Genomic DNA, 25083 nt, shown 5'->3' with positions numbered 1-25083 from the left:
AAAGCAGCCATTCGGCCTGTGGGTTTGACATCAATCTCCCTGAAATGAATGGAAGTGGCAGACACCTTTATGATTTATTTTTAATGAAATGGTGACACCAGTGCTGCTAGCAGTTATGGGCAGGAGGGTATTTATCACAAGAAAAATAAAAATATTCCAACATGTGAGAAACATGGGGAAAAAAATACCTATCAGAGACACACTGATAAGATCCTCCACTTTTTAAGATTTTTCTCTTGAGACAGAGTGAAAAAGCAAACAACCTTACCACTTAGAAGTTTTCTTCTGTCTGAGAAAATGCCAATGTTTTGGGCCAAGGTCTGTGCCAGGGTAACTGCCATTAAGTCTGGCTTTCCAAACTGAAAGAAACAAGCAAGGTAGGAAGAGTAATCAGTTACATACAGGTATTTCAGATACAAGTGAGGCTTTTCTCATTTCAAGGCAATAAAAGGCAAAATCAGATGCTTGTGTTAGAGTTCTTACTTAAGAGCAGATAGATAATGGACAAGTGAAGAAAACTAAATGCTGGCTTATGGACAAGTTAGGAGCAAGTCTGTTTCTTTCTTGCTGTTGTGGCTGCAAGTATGAATGACAGGATATTGCAGAATCTGCTAAAAAGTGTATTTGAATCCATATCTAACTTTGTTCACTCATCGCTCTTCATTGAAACATCCCTTCTATAGAGCTGCACTAAAAGCCTGCATCAGCGAAGAAGCAGCAAGGTATTTTGAGAAACATGTCTGCACAGATAAATTTCCAGCACTTTTTGCTCATACCAGTATCCTCACCTACCTCGTTCACACCTCCACCTTTAAGCAAGGAGCAGATTCCACCAGTGTGGGCTACACCACTTCGACTGCTCTGAAATCGACTCCCCCTTTGAAAAAAAGGAAAAGAAAAGAAAGTTTACCCTGCTCAGTCCATGAGTTCTGCATCTATCCATGCCAGTATTCACCCTTCTGACTTCCTCATGAGAAACCGGCATTTGTAAATGCTGGTTGCCACCACTACGCAACAAACTATGCAAAAACAAAATGGGAAAGACTGATAACCACTCACAAACCTCACATGACAAATTATCTCTTCCTTCTCAGACTACCTAATAGAAGAAATCATAAGAAGAAGGGGACTATTTTGCCAAACCACCTAAATCTCACTAGCCTTTTGTTCGTTGATGTAATATGGCAGCAAGCGACTTCTGGCATGTGCTACAGACAGAGCACAGGAGAGGCCACCATGCTGCCAATGCATGTGGGACTAGTAAAAAGACATGTGTCTAGTTTGATAATGCTGATGTGTTAAAACTCAAAGGGGCGTGGATTAATAGCTCTCTGATGCAGAGGTAGGCGAAACTCCCTGGAGCTGCTGCTGATCTCATCCAAGGGACAAATGCACTCTGAGCCTAAAACTAATCATCACTTTGGTGTTGACTATGTCAGCATGACTGCCAGTTACTGGAGACAAAATATACTCTGCTCCACTTCAGAGTACTGATCTATTCAAGCTGCGCAAATTGTTTTTTTCAAAGGAAAACAGAAAAACATCAAGAAACAATACAACGGGCTAACTGTGCTGAAGGTGGAAGTTCACTTGTAAGCACTGTACCATCACAGCAGCCAGCCTCACCTCCCAACTGAGCTATCTCTCACTCACAGACACAATTTCAGAAACTGATATTTCTAAACAATCTATGAATGCAATACCTCAGACACCATTGATAGTGGTGTTGTGGATAGCACTGGAACTAGAATTACAGTGGTATCGAGAGTCCCACTCACAGGGCAAGTAAGACCCTCTTTGTCCTAGCCAATTCACAAATATCCATAAGAACAAGACTTCCCCCCAAAGACCTTACAATATCACTAGAGAAGATACATGAAGGACGTGAAAAAAACTGATTCTCATTTTACAGATGAAGAACTGAGACACGGAGAAACCAAAATCTGCAAGCAGATCTTACTACTTCCCTTCATAGCAGAAGTCAACAACAGTAGTTAAGCATGCACAAAAATTCTTAGAGGGTGGATACTGGGGTTGGTATCCTGGCACCCTACCAGAGTCATGTGGAAGTGAGGTGTTCAGATTAAGTTTATTCATATAGGCTCCTACAACAGTCAGCAGAGAGGAATAAGGACTCCAACAGAGCAGTTCAACTGGCCTGACTCATTTAGAACAATTTCAGCCATGAACATCTCCTCTATTTTTATAGATATATTCTATCAATCTTACTTCCAAAACAATTAAGATATTTAGAGAAAATAACATTCCTCCCAGCTTATTCTTCTTATAGCACATATCTCTCCAGAAAACAAACTGTTTTGAGGATCTGAAACACTTCAGTAGTCCTGCAGCATGCAAGTCATTCAACAAAGTGAAGCAGGCCATGGTGCTTTTTAAGCAGGAAACCTCACTGGTTTCAAAACCAGTGTTCTGCTTTTAAGTAACACAACGGAGCTGTCCATGCTCTACTGCCAAAGAAGCCAACCTCTGAGGTGGAACCAACCGTGCATCACCTTCTATGTAGCTGCACTTGAGGAGTAGGTAATTGCACAGAATAACCAAGGATTACAGCACATGCAGTTTGGGCTTAGCATTAAAAATTAAAATGAGAGTTAAACCTCTAGTTGCAGTGGCAGGCACTTTGTGTGTTAACTTTTTCCCACCTCCCCATCAGAAACATTATTTTCTGAAATACTGTAGGTTACACACTCAACAGAAAGCAGATGCATCAGCCACTTGTGACAAGCAACCCCCAAGGAAATAAATAAACAAACCCAGTAATAAAACATCACATGAGGTTACGTACGAAAAAAGGTGAACTGCGTCACTTTTCTCTCTGATAAAATCCCTCCTATATTTCATAAACTCACGTAGGGTCACCAAGGGGTTTTCAGATATGGTGAACTTGTTATCAGTAGCCCAGGTTTCCATGGCAACCAATACTATCCTGGTGTTAAGTTGTTCTTTATATATCTAGCACATTAACAGAATGAACAAATATATTATGTCAAATAGAATAAATGTAAGGTTTACCCCTTTTTTGTAATAGCTTGCATTTTTACATAACTAAATATTTAGCTTGTTCCAGCACACTTTAGGTTCTCTGAGGTGATTTTATCTCCCTTAAAACCAACCAACAAACATGAGGAAAAAAAAGTAAAATCTAAATTTTAGGTCTAGTTCTTCATTCAGCTATCTCAGCCTGCAAAAAGATCTTTTGCAGGATGCATGCAGGCAGAGATGCATGGAAGAGAGATGGGATTTTTGAAAAATTACTATAGAACCATTCCAAATAGTTCAAAGATTTGGAATTAATGGGTCTTTTATAACATCCAGCTCACCCCAGCAATACACAAGGGCTCCCTTACAGTAGTGATCTATAAAACCACAGTTTTCATCGTTACACATCTCTACAGGAGTATTTAACCCTATGGAGGCTGAATCACAAAAAAAAAGGGCCATCCTTTCAATGCTGGGGGTTAATACTCCACACCAAATACTATGAATGAGTGGGAACCGCTTTTTTCTTTTTTTTTCCCTAGTAATACTTTTATGGGGTGAGATGCAAGAGCCAGCAGCTCATCCAATTTAGCACAAGCAGTAAATCACAAATATAATCCACATAATCCATCTGTATGTCCCTATTCTAACTTATTTACTAAAATGCACTGTTTCTGGAGAAATTTTAGTGTATTCTAATGTTCTCTGGGTTTCAGGTTGTCAACATAGGGGTCTCATGTTAAAACTGTCACATCTAAGGTGTTCTTTAAAACTCAGGCTCAAGGGATTGATCCAGCAGGATGTTTGAAGCCACAAGAAATCTCTAGTGCTTTATGTTAGACAAAGGCTTTATATGTGGCTGACTGTGGTTCTAAATGAAAATTTGTGATCTTCACATATGTTATGATTAGGTATACCATGAACTGACAACTCCTGCATCTATTGGCACGAGAATCATCTCACACGTAAAAGAACATTTACTTGAGGGATACTTACTAAATCTGCCATGTTCACAACTGATTTAGCATAGCTGTTTGTATGGCCAACTGACAAGCGGTGCTTTTTACACTGTGAAACAAACACAGGGAAGTTACATACACAGGCTTCAAAAAAAGAAGCTCCATTTCCAAAAAGGTACAAAGTAAAGAGCAACTACATCAACAGTAAAATCCCTGCACAAGGTTCGGTCTCCTGTGCTGAATGGGTTGTTAACAAGTGATAGTAGAAAATCGCTCAGAAATGCACATTACTGGTATACTTTACAACAGCTGCTGTGAGGATTCATTAATTCCTGTTTGGAAATTACTTGAATATCTTTACTCAAAAAATACTATAGGAACAGGAACATAATGTTATTGTCTTCACTATCTTTATTATTGGCAATTTTAAAGTTAATTCCAAATGCCAACACAGAAATTAGCAACACAACTTCCATAGTTGAGACTCCTTTAGGGATGTAAGCCCAAGAGCGCCCGCATCCATGTTTTAGTGGGCAAGAAGTGCCCAGCAACTAGGGAGTGGGAAAGGCATGCTTTCAAGCAGGAATCGGGGGGGGGGGGATGGGGGGGGGGGGGGGGGGGGGGAATACCAAAAATTACAAAGTTACACTTAGTAAAAAAAAACAGGACAGGACTGTAAAGCTCAAAATGGCAGATCCCCTCTCAGTGTTCTCCAGGCTAAACAGGCCCAGGTCTCAGTCTTCCCTCATAAGGGAGATTCTCCAATCCCTCAATCCTCTCCATAGCCCTCTGCTGGACCCTCTCCAGCAGTTCCCTGTCCCTTTTGAACTGGGCAGCCCAGCACTGGCCTCAGCCCTCCAGGTGCTGCCTCACCAGGGCAGAGCACAGGGGCAGGATCACCTCCCTCGACCTGGTGGCCACGCTCCTCCCCATGCACCCCAGGACCCCACTGGCCTTCTTGGCCCCAAGGGCACCCTGCTGGCTCATGGGCACCTTGCTGTCCACCACGGCTCCCAGGTCCTTCTCCACAGAGCTGCTTTTCAGCAGGTCAACCCCTGGCCTGTACTGGTGCGTGGGGTTGTTCCTCCCTTTTCCCATTTGAACGAGCTGTTTTTTCTTCAATACGCTAATCTTTATTATGTCTCTTTCCACTGCATTAAAGAGCCTATTTATGTTCTCCCACAGAAAGTATACAAGCTTAACAAAATAATTTTCTCTATATTGATTTGGACGTATCAAAAAAATCTAGTCACTATTAATCTCCCCATTGTCAACAGCTGCTGCACAATTGCAATAACTACATTATTGATTGCTGAGTGACTATAACAAAGATAAGTGCTCAAGAAAGCCAGGAAGAAAATCATCAGCTTAAGTCACTCTGACATTAGTTACTTTATAACACAAAGCTTTAATTTATGACCCTTCTTTCTGATACACAAGTTGGTTGCAGTCTTGGTGAAATTACCTTGCCAAAATTCAGAAGCAACTTCACCAATGATTAATGAGACCGTAATCTTTTCTCTTAAGGGCATACTGAATTTATTCTGGCCATATATTGTTCTCTATTGTTATCCTTTACGGACCAATTAAGATAATTTGATGTTAATGGTAACTTCTGTAAGATGTTGAAGTGCATCAGTCTTACCATTAAGTGATCATTTACAATCATTAACTCAATGTATTTAGTTTCCTCTTCAACTTTACGTGGAATCTGACGAACCTACAAGAGAACACAAATATAAGAGAGTCTAACAAGTACAGACAGTGTAACTGGCAACTAGAGGTTACTTCAGAAACCAAACTTGCATTGCATACATTTTTCTATTGTCTTAATTCTGGTCTCAGATATTGATGAAACTTCTGGTGCTTAGTTGAATCATTTTGAAAAACTCACCTCCACCAGGACATCATATGACCCTAAACATTGAAATCAAGTCTTTCAACCCATCTAATCCCAAATTTAGGGTTTTTTTAAAGAAAGAGAATACTCAGTGGTGCCTATAGCTCTAAAAATTGCATGTGTCAGCTATTTTTTTCCCCATGGAGAAAGGGATCCCTCCTGCATTCTTTATGAAAATTCTCTGTAACAATTCTATTATTTATTCACACACTGCTCAATTCATACAGGGAATGTGGTATCCACCTCTGTGTTACGCTTACTTTGCATTTAGAAACATTTATGATTGTGCTGCTTCATGGTGTCCTTGTTTTCCTGGGTTTTCCAGGAGAGTTATTACATCATTATGACTTAAAAATGCAGAGTAATGGGTAGTTTATAGAAAGCTAGCAAACCACCTGATATAATAAAATAAGACCCTCAAGAATGACTTCTAGAATTTCTCCTATATCTTTCTCACTCATCTTGTGCCTCTGAGAGGCGTGCATTAGTTAAGAGATGTTAAAGCCATCTTCCCCCTCCCACTGCTCTCAGTATTTCATTTTTGCCTCCACTGTTCAGTTCCCCTGACCTGGCTCTGTTTTAACCTGTACCATCATTTGAACTCCATTCCTAAAATGCAAAAAATTGCTGCAATCTTTCCAGGGTACAGACAAACATCTGCACTTAGTGGCTCCCCCACTTTAATGAACTCTCAGTTTAAAGTATTTATTTTAAATCAAAGTCAAGTGAGATAAAGTAGCTACTTTGCAAACCATAAACGGTTCATTAATTGGGAGTTTCTGATAAAACTCTATATTCAAAATGAGAGAAAACATTTTAGCTACTTTTTCATTTGCAATTTAGCAGTGTTTAACAATTTTATAACTCTTCAGGTAGGCAATGTCCAGGAGAACCCAACAATGTTTTGTCAGCGTTAAGATACCTCTTTTTGTAACAGCTGTATTGACACCAAGGGCTCGTGCCAAACCAGCAGTAGCAGCAGGACTCCACCTGGACAAATTAATTCAGCAGACACGAAACAAACCTGACAGCATAGTACTTATGAACAAGCATATTAGCACATACCTGCCTTTTACTTCTTTTGTGTCTCGGCTTTACAACAAACTTCTGTGATGTAGTATTCATTTGCCAGAACTCTAAGCAGAAAACACAGGCAAATACATTGAATGTTTACAAGAATATAGCCCAACCATTAGTGACCTTGATGCCGCGTGACAGTAGCGTGGCATTCTTTGGCACATCAGGTGTACTAACAACTCATTTTCTCAAGTTTCCAGCTAGAAAGGAGGCAACGTTACGGATGCTCCCCAGTAACAGGGTTCTTATCAAAAACTCTTATTAGTGATAATCTCAGTCTGCTGAAACAGATGATCTGTGGGTGTCACGCTTCAGAAAGCGCAGCAGATGTTCTACGCCAAAACTTCACCAACACTGGGCATGTAATATTATTAACACAGCACTTCCATGGAGTGAATCACATTTTCGGGAATTCAGCAGACATTCACACAGCTCTTGCAATAGCTACCTAAATTAATAAGAGCATGGAAGGAAGAATTAATGCTTTAAGACGATTATATTCACAAAGTAAAATATGTTAGAGTTGGGCAAAACCTTAAGAGATTTTGGCAATGCTCGCTATCAATACAATATTCCTCCCTGCTAATCCCACTGTGTCTTTAATTTCTTAAACCTCTAATCATAAGCACCAAGTAGTTTATTCTTTTGCCAAATCCCTTCCACCAAATCTATTACTAGCTGCTCATGGAAAGGGACACATTATAAACTAAGAAGTTTTATTTGCTCTCACCCTTTTAAATGTCCAAGAAGTATTTTTCCATCTTTAATTTTAGATCCATAGTCCCTGCCTCACTTTTTCCTATACAACATAAATTTCTTTACCTTGTATAAACATGTTTACCATTCACATAACCCCACAAAAGATCTTTTTTTGAGACACCTAAATTAAACATTTGCAGTTACTTATTTTGTAATATGTCTTTTTCCCTTGACTGCATTCCCTCCTTTGTGCTTTCTGCAGCTTTGGACATCCTTTCAGTCTCCAGGAACTGAAAATTGCTTTCAGTATTCCTGCAGAGAAGTAGACAATACTATAGGATCTGCGTAAATTAAGGGACTTCCAGTTCACATACCTTTGTGCACAACTTTTGGTTGTGTTACAAAATCCTGAACAGTTCAGTTTCACTGGTGAGCCAACGTAAGTTCTCACAGCTCCACCTCCCACCCGCTGTACATTAACTCTATAGTTTCTGCATGAGGTTCAAACAACAGGATTAAAACCAATGCTGATAGGAATTTGACAGGGCTGCCATATCAGCAAAACTTTTAAACACAAAGCTGAATTGCCCATCTGACAAAACATTACCAGACATAAGTGCTAATCTTAACCAGGAGTGGCTAGTTACTGGTAACACAAACCAGGAAAGCAAAGCATGACTGACTGGTATTTTCATGGTTAAATCTTGGACTTAGATACTGTCAGTTTGGTATGTGAAGTCTGAGGATTATCTTTTTATGGAGGGGCCTGGAAAACCATAGGCCCTTTGCTTAAAAATGTTTTGATTGTTACACCAGTGCATTTGAGGATTTTCTTTACAAAAAGGACCTAAAATAAATCAAATCAAATCAAATCCAGGGTTCCCTATTTATTGCTTAAATACCTGCAATCTCTAGAGCTCACAATGATGAGAAACTAAATATTGAAATTTTTTTAACAAATTTGCTTTTGATTATACTTTACATATGCTGATTAATTTAGTCTGTATTCTAATGCTATGCAACTGGCTCTCAACCAGTCATTTTAGGTGTTATATCACCTAAATGAAACTAATGAAACTGGTAAAAATACAACTTTTCAATCAATAAAATAATAATTTATAATATGTATACAGGGTCTCAGATAACTTTACCAGCAAATGTGACCCTTTTACCCACCATCGGAAGTCAGTCATCTCTAGAGGGAAATGATGCAGCCATTAACGTAACACATTAACACTGTGCTATAATTCACAAGCTTGATGAATTCATGTAGGGTGCATTTCCAGCCAGGGACCCTCAGGCAAAAGAACATGACCAACAAAATCACAGGAAATGTAGATAGCTGAGAAAGCCTAGGGGGAATTTTGATGAGAACATATTACCTTGAAAAAGTATAATGAGTATTCATAGAATCATCTAGGCTAGAAAAGCACTTTAAGATCCTTGAGCCCAGCCGTAAACCTAACACTACCAAGTCCCACTGAACCATGTCCCTAGGTGCCACATCTACACACATCTTCAAGTAATCTCAAAAAGACATTTGTTATGCATTATTTAAAAAACATCACCTTCAATAGCACAGTGTTATCTAAGACCATGTCAGGGCACTGTACGTTTCAATACAGTTTGTGAGAAAAAATAGTCTAACTAAATTATGAAGTCAAATGCTCTAAGCATGCCAAGTCATCCATCCAAGCCTTCCTTATTTAAAGTCCTCATTACATTGTCAGACCACTGCAAAGTACAGTACAATGAATTCTTTTCTGGATAGCTTTCTTTTTTTCTTTTTTTTTAATATCCAAGGACTAAAAGAATGTAAAAAGTATGTTGCTATCAAACTGTGGTATATGTGTGTGCTTTTACTATCACTGATATTGAGTAATAATCCCTGTTACATGATTTTTTTTTTCCTTTCTAATATCAATACTGGAGTTAATGATACATCCAGTCCATTCCTAACACAGTGCTGAGTGGAAATCTTAGCTTACACACAGACTCTTTTAAAGAAGAAAATTTTGACATCAAGGAAGATCTCCTCAGGCTGGGCAAATTGATAAATTAGGAGAGTAATAAGGAATGTAAGAAATACTGATGACATAACCTAGCACAGTGCTCGCTACTAATAATAATGATTCTGCTGTAGTACTTAAAAATCAATCACAATAACATTATTAGCTGCAAATACAATTAACTGCAAATCTTGTTTAAAGAAAACAAAAAACAAAAAGTCAAGACAACAGTCAGCACTGTCCAGACTGGCAGGGAGAGGCAGTACCAAGCAGCAACACTGGTGGGGCAGCATGTGCAAGGAGCGAAAGAGAAGGTGGGGCAGGGTGTGCAGCAGGTTGAGGGATGAATGATAGGGCACCTGTGGGCACAGGGAGAAGGGTGGGGGAGCAGAAGGTGGTGTGGGCTGCCCTCATCCTCTGGAGCTGCAGCTATGCATGGAGGATGACTTAAAGACAGAGATAAATTGAATAATCACAAAGAAAAATGTTGGCAATCCTAATGAGGATATAACCTATTACATCTATCAAAACTTTCACTATAAACCTCAGAAAAACCTTTCCAAACAGGCTTACAATAACAAGCATGGGCATGTGGGAAAGCAGGCTGTGAGTTAAAGTTTATTTCTCCATACAGGGGATGCTAAAACATAAAGCGAAAAAAGATTAGCATCTTACCTTGTATAATTAAGACTAGCACTCCACAATTAAATCTTTTAACTTTTTCTACAACCTGGTGATTCTAATTCAATCCAATGGCAACATCTTCCATTATGTCACATGCTGGGCCTTGTACAGCAAAGCCAGCAATTATTTACTTCTTATCTACATTAAAATCAAAACTGCACAAGTGTATCTGGATTTTTATGGGGGGAAAAACCCCAACAAAACAAAAAAAAAAAAAACCCTGTAGCTCTATTTTGACAGGTTTTTTGAAAACCAAGAAGCTTTGGTGGAGGTGACACTGGTGGATTATATTTGCAATTAACTGCTTTTCATCATTTAAAAGCAGAAAATATTTTTTTTCTAAAATCTTGAAAACATAAAATTTCACTATTAGGAAACCTGATAGATACCTACTAAGTACCAGTTCTAGCAGTCTCCTACTTTAACAACCTGTGACAGAAGATTCATATTAAACTCAGCAGTGGTTGCAGTATTTCCAACCTTTCAAATGACATATCCTCAAGAAAGTGTGATAAAAGATGTACTTTATTATTCGGCCTAAAGCTAAATAAAGTGTTGCCATTACACTACCATCTTGACAAGTACAGGGAGTAACCATGGTATGTGTCTAAGGTGCACATACCTAGGAAGCTTCATGATACAGATGCTGACATCTCACACTGCATGAACCTTCTGTCCTGACCCCCTCCATCCCAATGCCTTCTCCACCTTGCCTGGGCAATCACCAGCAGAGGACATAAGGCACCAGGCTGGGATACTAATTTTGTTTAGACTAAAAGATTCCTTCTTCAGAACTGAAATCAAGGTGCCCCAACAGTAGCAATTTCCCTTGTTTTTTCTCATTAGCTCTCTGAATGATTCTAATTGCTTAACAACTAGCAAACCTGCACACACTGTTTTGCAGGGAAGGGCCCACCTTTGTGCGGTACACAGCACCGTAAGATCCCAGATCCAACTATTACCATAGGACAAACAGTTTGTAACAAGATGATTAGACGTCTGTAATTCTCCTGAAGAAATCCAAGGTGGTTTCTACCAAAATGACAGTGTCTATGAAGAACAGTTTTATTTATCCAAGATATATTTTCTAGAGTAGGAAAACACATCTGTAAAATTGGCAAATCCATGACAGAATGCAGATATGCCACGAATACTGCAATTTTAGCTTTAAATATCAAGCCAACTTCCAAGATGAAGAATATCTTTTTAAAAGAACCTCTTCTCCATCCACACACAATATAAACTGTTTATGGGGATTCATCACTACAAAGCACTTGAAACTGCTTCTGCCTCCAAATTAATTTGTACTGAAATACATGACCCACACTGCAGCCAGTACTGTGAAAGATGCTTAATGGACTGAAGATGAGAGAGTCACTGAACAGCAATGGTGTTTGGCAAATTCTTGGCTCCTAGTCTTCTGCTCACACCATGGTACTCACCCTTTATCTCAAAGTAGGAAAAATCCACTAAGAGTTGTCAACCACTGGCAACGTGGGGTTTATTCTCAACATCTTTAGGCTACCTCAGTCCTTTCCTGTCTACAACTACTAGCATATAATGCAGTCCAGAGACCACATGACTTGTTAAGAGAAACATACATCAGAACATGAAGGTCTAGGAGAGGTGTCATTCATTGAATCAGGGGTTTTTCAGTGCTTCAGGTTCTTTTCCAGTGCTTTCAGTGTTTCATATTCTTTTTTTTTTTTCAGTGCTTTTTTATTTAATTAGGAAAAAGAAGAGATATACAAATAAACAGTATACTATCAGAATATTATCTATCAAACATGTTTAACGAATTTGGCCTTAAACTAAGACAAGTCAGTAAGTCATGAATATCAAAAAAAACCATACCAGATGGCAGATCATCCGAAGGAAACTCAAACAACTTGGATTTGTAAACAGAGTGGAAATGGAAGTCATCCTGAAATAGTAAATCATTGCATGTATTATAAACTAATCCATCTCATGGGCATTAAATAGAAAGTTCTAAAGGTCCTTGTTATCCAGCATCTACACTAGAGAACATGCAAGCTGCAAGGCACCATTACTCTACACTCTTCCCAACTGTGATGTGATTGTTAATGCCACAGTTAATCATCTGAGTGGCTGAGCACACTCAGAGCTAAGAGAGCTGCCCAGGGAACTTTCATGAGAGTCATGGGAGCTCCAGAACTAGAGTAAAGGCTGGAACAGGAGGAGAGGGATGTTAACGAATCCAGAGCAGGAAGTGCTGGAGAAGGGGACAGGGCACTGAGAGGCTTCTCCAGCTGGCGCCAAAGGACCCTCATCACCCTCTGGTGCTGCAACGCTCTACATCCAAGCATTACACATTACACAGTACACACGTACCACCATCTAATTTTTGGAGGTCTATTTTTGTCTGTGATGATGGGGACTCCCGTATGAGCTCCCAGAGCCTTATGCCTACCCTGTGCCCATGAATGTCTGTATTCAACAAACAACACTGGAGCACTAATTAAGTTCTACTTACATCTGAAGTGTAGTTTTCATCTGGCTCAATAAGGTAAGTATGATTTCCATCAAAGAACATCCCACTGTCAAGAGCAGGAAATGTAAATACTGATTTAATAAACAAATATAGTGCAACATGGAAGTAATTTTAAGAAGTTCATATATTTTAAAAATTTAAATATTTAGAAAAGGAAGCAGTTAAAAATGGTTTCAGGAAATGAACATAATTCTGAGTCAATCTTTTGTTTCTTCACTTTAGAAAGATGTTCTCTCCCTGGTGATACAGACTCTTCTTTCTTTCCCAAAGCTTCTCTACAACACATGCGAAGGCCACAAATATTGGCTAATTTATCCACCTGAAAATCCAGTTCAGAGCCCCCACTGCCATGCAAGAGAGAGCTACCTGCAACAGGTAACTAAGGCACCTGTCTTTAGGAACATATACAGCTTTCCCCCCGAATACAAATATTATTGAATTGAATTGATCCTTGGGTTTTAATGTTTTTGATTACAAAGGTCATAATTGACTCTTTTGGGCATAGAGGGCTGTTTTGGGCATTTCAGCAATAATAATTATGATAGATGGCTTTTCTTTTTGAATTGAGTTAGTTTGTATTTCCATTAAACATTAATGGGTATACACATTAACATACCAATATGGAGATTATGTGATGTTCACGATAAGGAGACAGGAAACCCCATCAGAAAGGCTTCCAGTGGTTTGTGGTGAAAAGAGATACAGAGGACTATAACTTCTCCCATGGTTGTGGAAAAGTACTCATGGTCTCTTTCTTAATGGCATAAAATCTCCTCAACCACAGAAATTTGAAGGTCATTCATGATAAGCACACTGCCACATATCTAAGAAAATGTCACTTTGCTTGCCCACATACAGTCACCAATTTTCCATACTAAATTCCAACACACAATTCAACTTGAAATGAAGAACAAACTGAACTGTTAAGGCTCTCTAAATAGGTGAAGATAGTCTGTGACAGTAACATCAGATGCTTTTACGTTACCACTCAATGGTACAGCAAAGGTGTGGTCTGTTCCTGTAAGGATGTTTTCTATTAAGTGTTACGTCTAGTTTACTAAGGTAAAGAGTGTACTGAGGTTTAGTCTTTAACATAATGCAGGATGCACAAGTGTGGTTGAATTGCACCTTAGAAGAAAGTGTTGATACAGACATTACCCTGCAAGAGCATAAAGCCAAAGAGCATTTCTTATATCACTACCATTCTGTTTCTTCAATCAAATCAGCATTTTTTAATATAATTTTGTCTCCGCTGCAGTGGCATGCACGCATGGTTGGGATTAGACTGTATCAGCACGTACCTTTCAAAGAGGCACTACTAAAAGCTTTAAGCTTGACCATAAATGTAAACTGTAAGTTCAAACTTGGCACACAGGACAACAGCAGCATGAAAGCAAAATCATTTATTTATTTAGATTACTCTTTAGCAAACTTTTAGGCATCAAAAACCCTCCACCAGAATTATAAAGAACAAAACCAGATACTTTTCTTTTTTCTTATGCAGTTTTTTTGCTTTTTTTTTTTAACAGCGATATTAATTTTGGTTCTGCACAGGACCAGATGCAGTCAGTAAAACAGTGTCATTCCTTTTGTAACTATTAATAAATATAAACATATTTTAAGCTTGGAAACAATTACAGGTATTAATTAATGAGCATACTTCTCTTAATACCATTCACTTCTGGGGTTAACCATTTGACATTCACAGAAGTACCTAGAGTTACTGGCTGTATAACATATATCAAGTGTGATCATGAGTATATCTACAATTTAAAGCTGCCTCACCTTTCAAATTACCTGTGCCTACTCTTTTGAAATAAATACTGCCTACACATCTTAAAATAAATATTCTAGCACCTGCCAAAGCTTCTGTACCTGGGAATAAAATGAGATTTGGGAACATCCTGCAGCAATTTTTCAGGCAAAACTTCCTTCCCTCTAACTGCAATTTTACTTAAGCACAATCTGCAAGACGAAGCGCTATCAGCAAATGGCTTCTCATGCAATGGTTGCACCCAGCTGCACTGACCTCTGATCAAATCACTCAATAGCGTCAAGAATAACAGTCACGGCTGACCTACAGATCTGACTTGCCCGCTCAAAGCACTCATGCCTCTTTTCCAACTGACTTCAATAGTCCAGTGCTCTGTGAACAAATCACATGCTCACGGATGTGTTATAAAGCAATAGCAAAACACGGGCCATATTAAAATCCTGGATTTTGAGTGTGCATATTATTCAAATAGAAGTTGTGAAAATCTGATTTGCAGTAATAAGAGCGGTTTTTATATTCACCACCAGTGGGCAGCAAAATCATAGACCAACCTGGTGTCTGTGCCACTGGTCTTGAAACACAGGTGCCCACCTCGTGCCTGATCACAGTTATTCACATCCCAGCAACCACTGCGTTTTGCAGTCAAAGTTTTTTGTATTAACTCATAGGGAACTGTGGTTATTGCATATCCCACAGAAAACAAACAAACAAACCCCAACCAAAATAAACGGCTCACTTGGAGTTAAGGTTGCAGAGATACGTTTTTCATTACTAAATTGATTAAGAGAAGAAATTCATAATTTTGATTATTCTGTCAGCCAGCCAGTCATACAATTAATTTAACTCATAAAAGGAAGTCCACAACTTAGACACTACCAACAGAAGGACTCATAATTTATGATTAAAAAACCCACAAGATTTTCTCACATATATGAACAATTCTGCTGTTACTGGCCAAGATCTAGGGGTAAGTAAGAGGATATTAGCATGAACTTTGGGAATATGAAGCTTTTTATTCTGTTATAGGCATCTGTTGTGTCTTACACACCTCCTAAAATTCATGAAAGCAAAGCTCCTGCCCTGCAGACCTTATAAGAAGATAACGGTCCCCAGCTTCCTTTACCCCAGCGAGATGCTCCAAACTGTGGCGGGAGCTAAGGAGCTCTGATTGCCAGTGTAAGTTTCTAGTAATTACTTAGCATTTAAAATCAACTGTGGAGGAGCTAGTTGTAACGATGGCAATGCAGTGGCAGAGAATGTGAGTTTAATACAGCTCAGGAAAACATTACTTTATCATACTGGATGCTGGAATTACCGGCCTGCTATAGTAAGCTTCATATTGTATTTTGTGTGAAGGGTAACTGCTGAAACTTTATTGTATCAGAAAAAGGGGGGAAAAAATGATACCTCTCAGGGAGAGCTGAATTATACAGGGGAAAAATGCATCTTTCATCACCTAACTGTGTTAGAAGAGACCAATTTGAGTATCAGGCAATTTAATAATACAGAGCAGCAGGAGGGTCAGTCTTATGAACAAACCCACAAAGGGAGGGCGGGAAAGGACACACGCATCCTCTCCTTCCTTCCTGCTTTTTCTCCTAGGACTTAGCAGGGGCCAAGACCTAATGGATCACTGCTAATGGAAGCCATGCAGTGGCTCAGGATGCATTAGGATGCTACTATTTTTAGGCTCACTGTCCATATTGAAACTGGGCTCAGGTTTCTTCAGCTGCTCAACCTTAATCATAAAAAGAGATAAACACAGCTGTAAATCAGACAAACACAAGGATGACAAATCTTCTGCATGCATTCTCCCCCTTCCTAACAAAGAATATGCAAATGAAAAAGAAAGACACTACTTAAATATGTATACTTATGTGTCTGATACCAAAACTACCGAATAGTTGGAGATGGACAGTAAGCTGAAGATTATTTCCACCAACTAAGCTCTGCTTCCTCAGAAAAAGGCAAAGCTCAGGTAATCTCCACATAGGCACACTTGCTGCCATGACTTTTCAAGCTGATCTCAGTATCAAAAACACTGAGATCCCCTACTTCCCAGATTCAATAGACACTGAAGTTACTTGCTCGGAAAACCTGACTAGCATCCTTCAGTAGTGCCAAAAGCAGACAGGTCCAAAAGCTGTACAGTCAACACACAGTTCCACATAACGTTCAGATGACAGAAACTTTAATTATATTGTCAATAAAATAATGCACTTTTTAAAAAAATTATTATTACACAATGTTATATCCTTTGTTGCAGATGTTCCAAGATTTCACTATATCAAAAGTATTATCCCATGCACACAGCCTAAGGCCAGCAATTCTGTGAAGAAAATGGATAGGACAAGAGAAACTCTAAAACGACACTTTCCTTTGTAAAGAGAGTAGAAAAGAAAGATAAAATACAGAATTGTAGCAACAAGAAAAGAACATAATTTCCAAATGGTTCATGTCAATCATGTCAATACTGGTGGTGTTTTTTATTCTTGTAGAATAGGATGTTTTCAGCTACTTTTACTCTTCCGTCTTTATAACAAACTATCTTAAAACAGTAACTGGCCACTGTCATACGTCCTCAGTTAAAAAAAAAAGGAAAGAAACTTGCATGCTTTGTCAGTAAGTTCTGAAAACACGCAAACAAGGCTTTTGCAAGGTTCAAATTAGAACCATCTTTTCTAAAGATTGTTGAGTACTTAGTATTGGTGAAAAACTAGTAGTAAAATAAAAGGCACTTATTTTACTATAATCTTTATTTTGCTTAGAGGACTAATAATCAAAGGCCAGTAAAAACAAAACAGCAGACTTACTGTAATCCATGGCATGTTGACAAGGCAACAAATGATACAGGATTTCCTCTAATTTCTCCCTGATAATAGCAATGTTCTCCTCCCTGAAATTGGAAATTGAGATTGTAAATCCACAGGACATCCCACAGTATCGCAGCCCATCCCATCAAACACTGATTTTTCATAAATACATGGCAAAACCACTGACATGGCACCAAGAATTGACTATCATCCCACCTCCTTTTAGCCATGGTTTGGTAGCCAAACAAACATCATCATTTCAACTTTCTACACCAAATGAAGGTATTTTCAGTGTGAAATCCCTGGCATCCCAAGACAGATTTCAGAGACAAATGACTCCAGAAGTGCCAATCTTTCTTCAATGACTAGGAAAAAAGCTGGAAACAGGGGGCTTAGACTCAACACCTGGTCTGCACATGGCTACATCAGACAAGATGAACTCTGCTCGGAGGGTAAGGCAATTCCCTGCTTCTGAGGAGAAAGGTATGCTTATCAAATAATAATACTAATACCTGATTAAAACAGAACAAATCAGAAGTGCTCACTAGTGCTCCAAAACTAATGGAAACTTTATGTATAACGAAGCAGTAAAGCAATACAATGAAAACAAATATTTGCCTCTTCTCTTCTGCAAATAAAATATACACCTTTAAAATCAAATCCAGCAGACTTTACTCAAAAAATCCCCCCTTAGTTTCACAGAAGTCACACTGACAGCAAAGTAAGCCCTACTGCACATGCACTGAATGTATTCAGTACTGTACGTTGTCAATATTCGTACACAAAATTAGAAAAACAATTTAAGCATCTCTTAAATTCTCACTGCCACTCTACCCTGCAGAGGAACTTACCTATTGACGCCTTGCCAAATTCAGCTATGCTATATTACTGCACTACTGTTAGTTAAAGGATTATGAAGATGATTTTCAGTGCTTGCTTTTTTTTTTTTTTTCTAATAGCAACACTTTACTATTTCTATTCTCTACCACCACATGTATGAATAATCCACCTAGCCTAATGTACCCAGTCATATGAACATTTATGTCCATTTACTGCAGGGAAGGAAAGGCAGTATAATTACTGCTTTTTCAGAAGCCAGTAGTCACTTGCATGATGCATAGCACAGTCAGTTTAGACATCTGACATTAAATGCTTTTCTATTTTATTTTTCAAATATGAAAAATGAAAAAAATTATCAACATCAGGCAAAAGGTAAGAAAACACATAAATATGTTGGTTGAGCAGGAAGCCCTGTTCTGTTTTCTGCAAGGCACGCAAACTATTTTTGAAAGCAACTACAAGGGTGCCTCTGTTTTGATGTGCTCTCCATAAGAGATGACAGGAGCCTGCTTGTCAGAGTGTGGGTGCTTGCCGTTGCTTCTCAACCTGGCCACTGAAAATCATTAGCTCCTCCTCAAAATCTTCTCTAGGGCATTCCTGTATGCATGGACCCAAAGCACTTGGTGTGGCGCACCGGGGGCAGCTCGCAGCTGCCATGACCAGCAACAGCAGCACCACAGAGAAACGCAACACCTGATAGGACAGGCTGCGAGCCTCGCATTATTTGGCAGGCTTGTTGCTTCACTCTTGTGAGGAGAATCCCTGTGCCATATCTTTCATTAAGTGTCACTTTCACCCCCACCCCAGCCCAATTTCTTTCAGTCTCTTTATGTCTTGTCTTCTACATACCACTTCTTCCTTCCACTTGCTGCAGTGACAGCAGCCACCTCTCCTGCTGCTCTCCACCTTGGTGTTGTCTTCTCTCTGTATCTAGTACAGATATAGAACACCTTCACCGAACTGACCTTCAGGAGGACCTTCGTGCTACCCACCATGGGACCTCTCTACTAAGATGTCTGCACAAAAATGGTACCGGTGTCGTGCAGATAATATTCAAGCAGGCTGTGCTGATGTTTACGCGGCTCATGTCTGTGAGAAGCTCCAGGGCTGATCCTCCACACAAGGCTACAGTGGGGTGTCTGGCATAAGATGTATGATCCACCACCTTTGGACCAGCATTTCTCAGGACCACCAAGCATTTTGGACTCAGATGGAATACAAATGAAAAGGAGATGGTTTGCGTTTCTGCTTTGCACTCATGCATTTTTGCCACCAATACCTTAAGTTACATGGGATTTTAGACAGATTACCTCTTAGCCTGTTTTTCCCAAAACCTTGGCTCATTGTCTCTATTTTTTTCTCCTTTTTTATACCTACTTACTTCCTATATCTTAGTTACTTTAAGATCTCTTCAATTGAGATTTTTCTTTCAGTCTGTAGGATGTCCCCCACTATAGGATCACAGTACCACTTAAGGCTTTCAGGTCTTTCCTGAATAAAAAGTAAACAAACAGACTCCAGTAATCTAGTAACAAAACCAACAATCAAACTATATGGATGAGCTAAAACCTTGTAAGCAATAAAATATTCTCTAAACAGAACTTTTGCAGTAGTATTCCTGTAAAAGATATAACTGGAGTAAGTAAATTAACATGGGAATAATATTGAAAAAACTATCAGGAGGGAGTTGTACAGAGTTCTAGCTGTGGAAGGAATTTGAAATAATTAGACAAATTAGGTTTTTTTCTCAGAAAATGTAGTTAATATGTTCCAGAAGTAGAATCTCAGGCTCCATTAGTTTGCAAAACCATGTCTTTATAACCAGAAGGAACATTTTTTCATACTAAGAATCCAAGCCTGTGGCTCAAAAGTGTGTTTTGATCTTCTTAATGAGAATCAAATAAATGCTTCATGATAGTAGCTCCAAATTAATTTATTCCATAACAAATCCATGAACAAATTTTTATGCATACAGATCTAGAAAAGAAAAATATAAGAAAAGGAGCTCAAATTCTTGCCTAGGAAAAACACAACTCTGACACACAAATTCTACTCTCTTTAATCAAATTACTTAACTCACTGATCTACTGAAGTTCACAGTAATTCTGGTGGAGACAGAAATATGACTGATCTTCTTAGTCTTGGGGACTGATTCTTATCACTATAAAACATTTACTTCTACATGCTGACATCGGGGGGATATTTTTTACATACAGACTTATATTCCTATCAACATAATGTAAGTCACCTCAAACCAGTTAATAAAATTTAAGGGGTTTAAATAAAAATCGCTTTTTTCAAGTACTTGATGCACTAGTGGTATGATGGTTGTTTTTCTGGAAAGAACTCTCCCAGTGTAAGAAATCCTGTTGTCAGGATGCTCCTAAATGAAGTCCTGAGGATTGTTATAATCTCAGCAAGGAAATAAGAGGTGCTGCAGTGAAACCAGATGGCAGTACCACTGGACGGCTCTGGGAGTGATTGCTTAGCACCCCTTAATGGTGTTGCAAGCAGATAAAACATGCCAGCAACATGTGGCACGTGGTGGGGAGGGTGCCAATTCTGTACTGTACTTTTGGGGGTCTGGTTTTTAACAGTCCACAAAACCTGTGAAGAGAGAAGCACTTAAAGCTACAAAGTCTAGAACTGGTTCTGTACTGAAAGTCAGGACAACTGAAGGGGCTCTACAGGTCAGTGTTTTCTTTTCAAACATGCAATTTTGGACAAGAGGTTCCTGTTGTTGCTTGCCTGCAGTGCTGAGACTCTTTTACTCAGTATTAAAGCTCTTTTATAGCAGGTGCTGCAATCAAATACACTGTACTGCAGGAAGAATTGCAGTATATGGGAGATCTAAGACCACCAAGAGACTAAACGTGATCATCACATTTACCTTCTTTTACTCTGCTCTTAGAAATACTGAAGGACTGAGCTTGTCTCTCTTCTCTATTGGTATCTGTAGCAGCGAGACAGAAACTAAAAAAAAAAAAATATATCTTTTTTTCCTAAAAATATTCTGGTCATATATGAAAATTAAGAGTTCTTCCAAGAGCTGAAATCAGCACATGTTACCAACAACAGTTCAATCCAGAGCATCAAGGGTGTTTTCTGAAAAGCTACTGGCTTTCTGTAGCTATTAGAGTCCCACTCTGCTCTGTCAAAAGCAGACAATAATGGACCATCTCAACAAAGCAAACCTCCACACTGGCCTCTGTGGGCTACTGGGGAATGGTTTGGTGTTAATATAAAGAGAAAATAAAACAGCTTTTCTAACCTATGTCAGCCTCAGAGAGAGCAGCACATTTACCCCTTCCTGCTCTAAGACCAAGCCTGGCCAATGTCGAGTCAATGGGAGAAAATTAGGCTAAATAACATCTCCTATGTGACAAGGTCAGCCTGGTGACAATGTCTGTGACACAGACCTGCAACACACATACACTCATGCCGTACCCAAAGGCAGTCTTAATGCTATAGCAGAGAGAAGTTCAATATTTTTGTCTCCTCAAGGCACACAGCCACTGCTCATGCTGTGGTTAGCACGATGCAAGGCGAATTTTCTGCCAATGCCCATGGCATTCTTTTTTTTCGTTTCTTCAGTTCAGTAAGCTCTCTTTCCGTCATGAAACCTCTCAGCCTTACCGTGACTTCCAAGAGCAATACAGAATATACAAATCTTTAATAAGAAGTCTACTGATTTGGGTAGCTACAAATGCAGTAACATCCTACCAAAACAGAAAAAATATCAGAATGACACCAGGGTCAGTTAAAACAAAACATTATGACACTGGTAAGTTTATGACTTAATCTTCATCTTGATGTTTAAGTTGGATAATTATAGAAAAATCCTGAATTAGGAGTATCTTGCGCTGTGAACTGCTACAGCTCCCCACCAACCAGCATGCAACCCTTCTTGCATATGTCAGTCCAAGTTTCCCTGCAGCCTATCTGGGCAGGTAGAGTGGCAAAGATACTAAAAAATGAGAAGGCAGAGATGTTAGCAATGCAAGTAAAATCTGTTTCCACCTGTGTCCTTTAAGATAGTTTGTCCCTGCCAAGAGAGGCACCAGCTGCTGAGTAAACACAAAAGAGACGAAAAACATGTACATTGATACTCACAATGAAGGGGGGAAACAAGTGAAGGAAGAAAACAGCCACAACAGTCAGTGATGGTGGCGGTTCACTCTTCTTTGCAGTCTCAGTGAAGAAATCATCTGCTGACCATACACTGACAGTGTTTGTTATTCACCTCGGAGACACTATGACCTTCCCAGGGGAGGAAAATTAAGGATGCACATTCATCTGCTTTCAAGTAACACCTGAAATCAGATCTCCAAGTAAGCAATTTTCTGCAATTAGGATTGGTGCTAGCCACTAAAACTTACGCTACACTCGAGCACTGACCCTAAAACTAACAACTTCCTCCTTCCAGCAGCTACATATTCCTATTTTAACACTCAAGGAAACATATTCCTATTTTAACACCAAAGGATAAGAAGATTGCTCATCTAGTTCAGATCCTAGTAACACCGTTCCTCTTTCCTTGCAGCAGAAAGCTCCCAGAAGGCCAGCTAATGACCACACCACCATTGTGTGAAGTGCCAGATAATGATTAGCTTTTTAAAGCGCTACCCACTGTGGGGTCACTAGTTTTAATACTGTTTCCTTAGCAATCACTTAGATCTGTTTACAAATTATTGATGCTTGCACAAGTTTTGAACCAATGATAACTAAGACTGCATGAGAAAAAGGAACAGAAGAAAATGCTCACCCTCTTGCTGACTTCTACAGCAGAAAATGACTCGTTACAGATGGGTTTCTATTTGTAAATAGAAAAGTCAAAATGGCACTTTCACATGTGCAACTGCATCGAGAGAAAATCTCTTCTAATTGACATGTGCTTCAGCAAAGGCAGGGGCCTGGCTGGCAGGACTGTGCTGTTCTGCAGCAGAGCCCTGGGCTCAGCCCTTACACACCTCAGCAACAATTCCAGGGACCCTGGCATCACCTCTTTGCAGAGTAGGTCTCTGGATGTAGCTACAGTGTACTATAGACTCATGAAAGCCAACTGTTTTGAAAATGTGAATGGTGCTCGCCCTTTCTAGGGGGACAGCTATCACGTACTCACACAACTGAGAGCTGACATGCTGTAGTGACATCAGGTTATAATGCTATTTCAGATTCTGAAATCAGAAATATGGATTCCAAAATTAGCATAAAGCATCACCACTTCTAGGACTTCTCCACAAAATGCCCATGTTTAAAGACTGTTGGCAGCACTCTTAAAAAACATAGACACATGTGTATGTGACAGGATCCTGCACACAGAAGACTCACTCCAACTGCCATTGGTGACTCACGGTAGGCGCTTGGAGCAGATGGCATGTGCTATCAGCCCAGCTTCCCAGTTCAGAGGCCAAATGAGGCTTGTGTTTACTGCCCAGTAGCTACGAGAGATGATGCTGCATGAGCATAGCTGCAGGGTGTGGAAAGAAAGCTCATGCCAGCGCAACACCATCTGGTCTGGGAGCTGCCTTGGCATCTGCTTGGTAAACAGGCTCTTGACTTGCCTTGCCTTACACCTTGGTCTTAGGGAAAATTATTTTATTTATCAGTTGCTGGATAAAGATGAGGCAAAGGAGAACAGGGCTGGTTACCTCTTCCTGTCTATTCTGATGTCTCTAAGTTGGCTCCTGCAGCAGTGCCTAGTGTGTCTGAGTCACGGCATACAAGTAATTTTAATGACAGTCATTTTGCCCCATTAGTGCTGCCTGTATGTAGGGAAAAGAGAATAAATATTTTAAAGGACTATATGAAAATCCTTTATAATCTACTCATACTAATCTGTCACATCAGCTCATCAGCCTAGCCCGAGTCTGAAGCCAAGTTATAAGCACATGATGTACAAGGTTACTATAAACACAACACAGAAGATGAGATGTTGGCATGCGCCTACGTGGATACCAGTCAGTCAGAAGATAAAGTTCTGAGTAAAATGGAGAAAAAATTAGATTTCCTTATTGGCTTATTATTTCTGAATGACAGAAACTTCTCTTTAAGTGAGAATTCACAGAGCTTGAGACTGTGTCCAGAAACATTAACCTACTGTATATAATACAGTGCTGGCTCAGTATCCATAAGAAACAACAGATGAGTCTCAGCAAAACTATTTACAGAAGTTAAGATCAAGTAAAAAAGATGTCAGGCTAAAGTACGCTGAAGTCTTGCATGGAGCACTCTTTCAGAAGGTCAGCAGCTTCCATTTGCTTAGCTTCACAGCCCTTCAAAGGGATTAAGTTAAACACAAAATGATACTTTTATTCTTTAATAAGAGCATCTACACAGGGATTTAATGTTCTTTAGTGTTACAGCAATAATTAGTTTCTCTTAGCTATACTCAGTCCTTGCACAGAGTTTACAGAACACTTGGCTGATGCCACTCTCTGCCTATGTATGTTGTGTGTGTAGCTCATGGAAAGTAACTCATGAGGTGCACAAAGTCTGGTAGGACTTTTCTGCAGATTCAAGCACTGCACTGCTGCCTTCCCTCTGAAAGTTACCCAGCTTCTCACTACAGCAGAATCAGGACTTTATCACTAGGACTCACATTCACAATGGGATGTATGTTTTAAGCTTTTGATGGTTTCCACTTTCTGACAATTTTTTCCCCTCCCAGGACTAGCCAAAAAACACAGGACTTGTTTTTTGTTTTGGTTTTTTTTTTGTCACAAAGAAAAGGAAGACAAGATAATTAAACCTGCAAAATCCTACATGAGTCACTATCTGAGATTCATTCTAGCATAGCATATTCAAAAACATGGC

At 39.4% G+C, this 25083-nt stretch overlaps 1 protein-coding gene across 11 annotated transcripts in view; it reads right to left on the bottom strand.

Moving 5' to 3' along the window:
• Positions 1-25083, bottom strand: part of ADAM22 (ADAM metallopeptidase domain 22) — a 137797-nt gene that overhangs the window by 43839 nt on the left and 68875 nt on the right. For all 11 annotated transcript variants that reach the window (XM_055707457.1, XM_055707467.1, XM_055707458.1 and 8 more), the window contains exons 5-13: positions 17428-17510; positions 12823-12886; positions 12183-12252; positions 6925-6995; positions 5605-5679; positions 3997-4068; positions 2807-2973; positions 793-877; positions 269-359 (exon numbers count right to left, since the gene is read on the bottom strand). In XM_055707457.1, the coding sequence (XP_055563432.1) occupies positions 269-359; positions 793-877; positions 2807-2973; positions 3997-4068; positions 5605-5679; positions 6925-6995; positions 12183-12252; positions 12823-12886; positions 17428-17510 (778 nt within the window). The remainder of the gene's footprint in view (positions 1-268; positions 360-792; positions 878-2806; positions 2974-3996; positions 4069-5604; positions 5680-6924; positions 6996-12182; positions 12253-12822; positions 12887-17427; positions 17511-25083) is intronic.

Source organism: Falco cherrug, chromosome 4 (genome assembly GCF_023634085.1).
Source record: "Falco cherrug isolate bFalChe1 chromosome 4, bFalChe1.pri, whole genome shotgun sequence".
Lineage (NCBI taxonomy): Eukaryota > Metazoa > Chordata > Aves > Falconiformes > Falconidae > Falco > Falco cherrug.
This window is presented reverse-complemented; position numbering and strand designations above follow the sequence as displayed.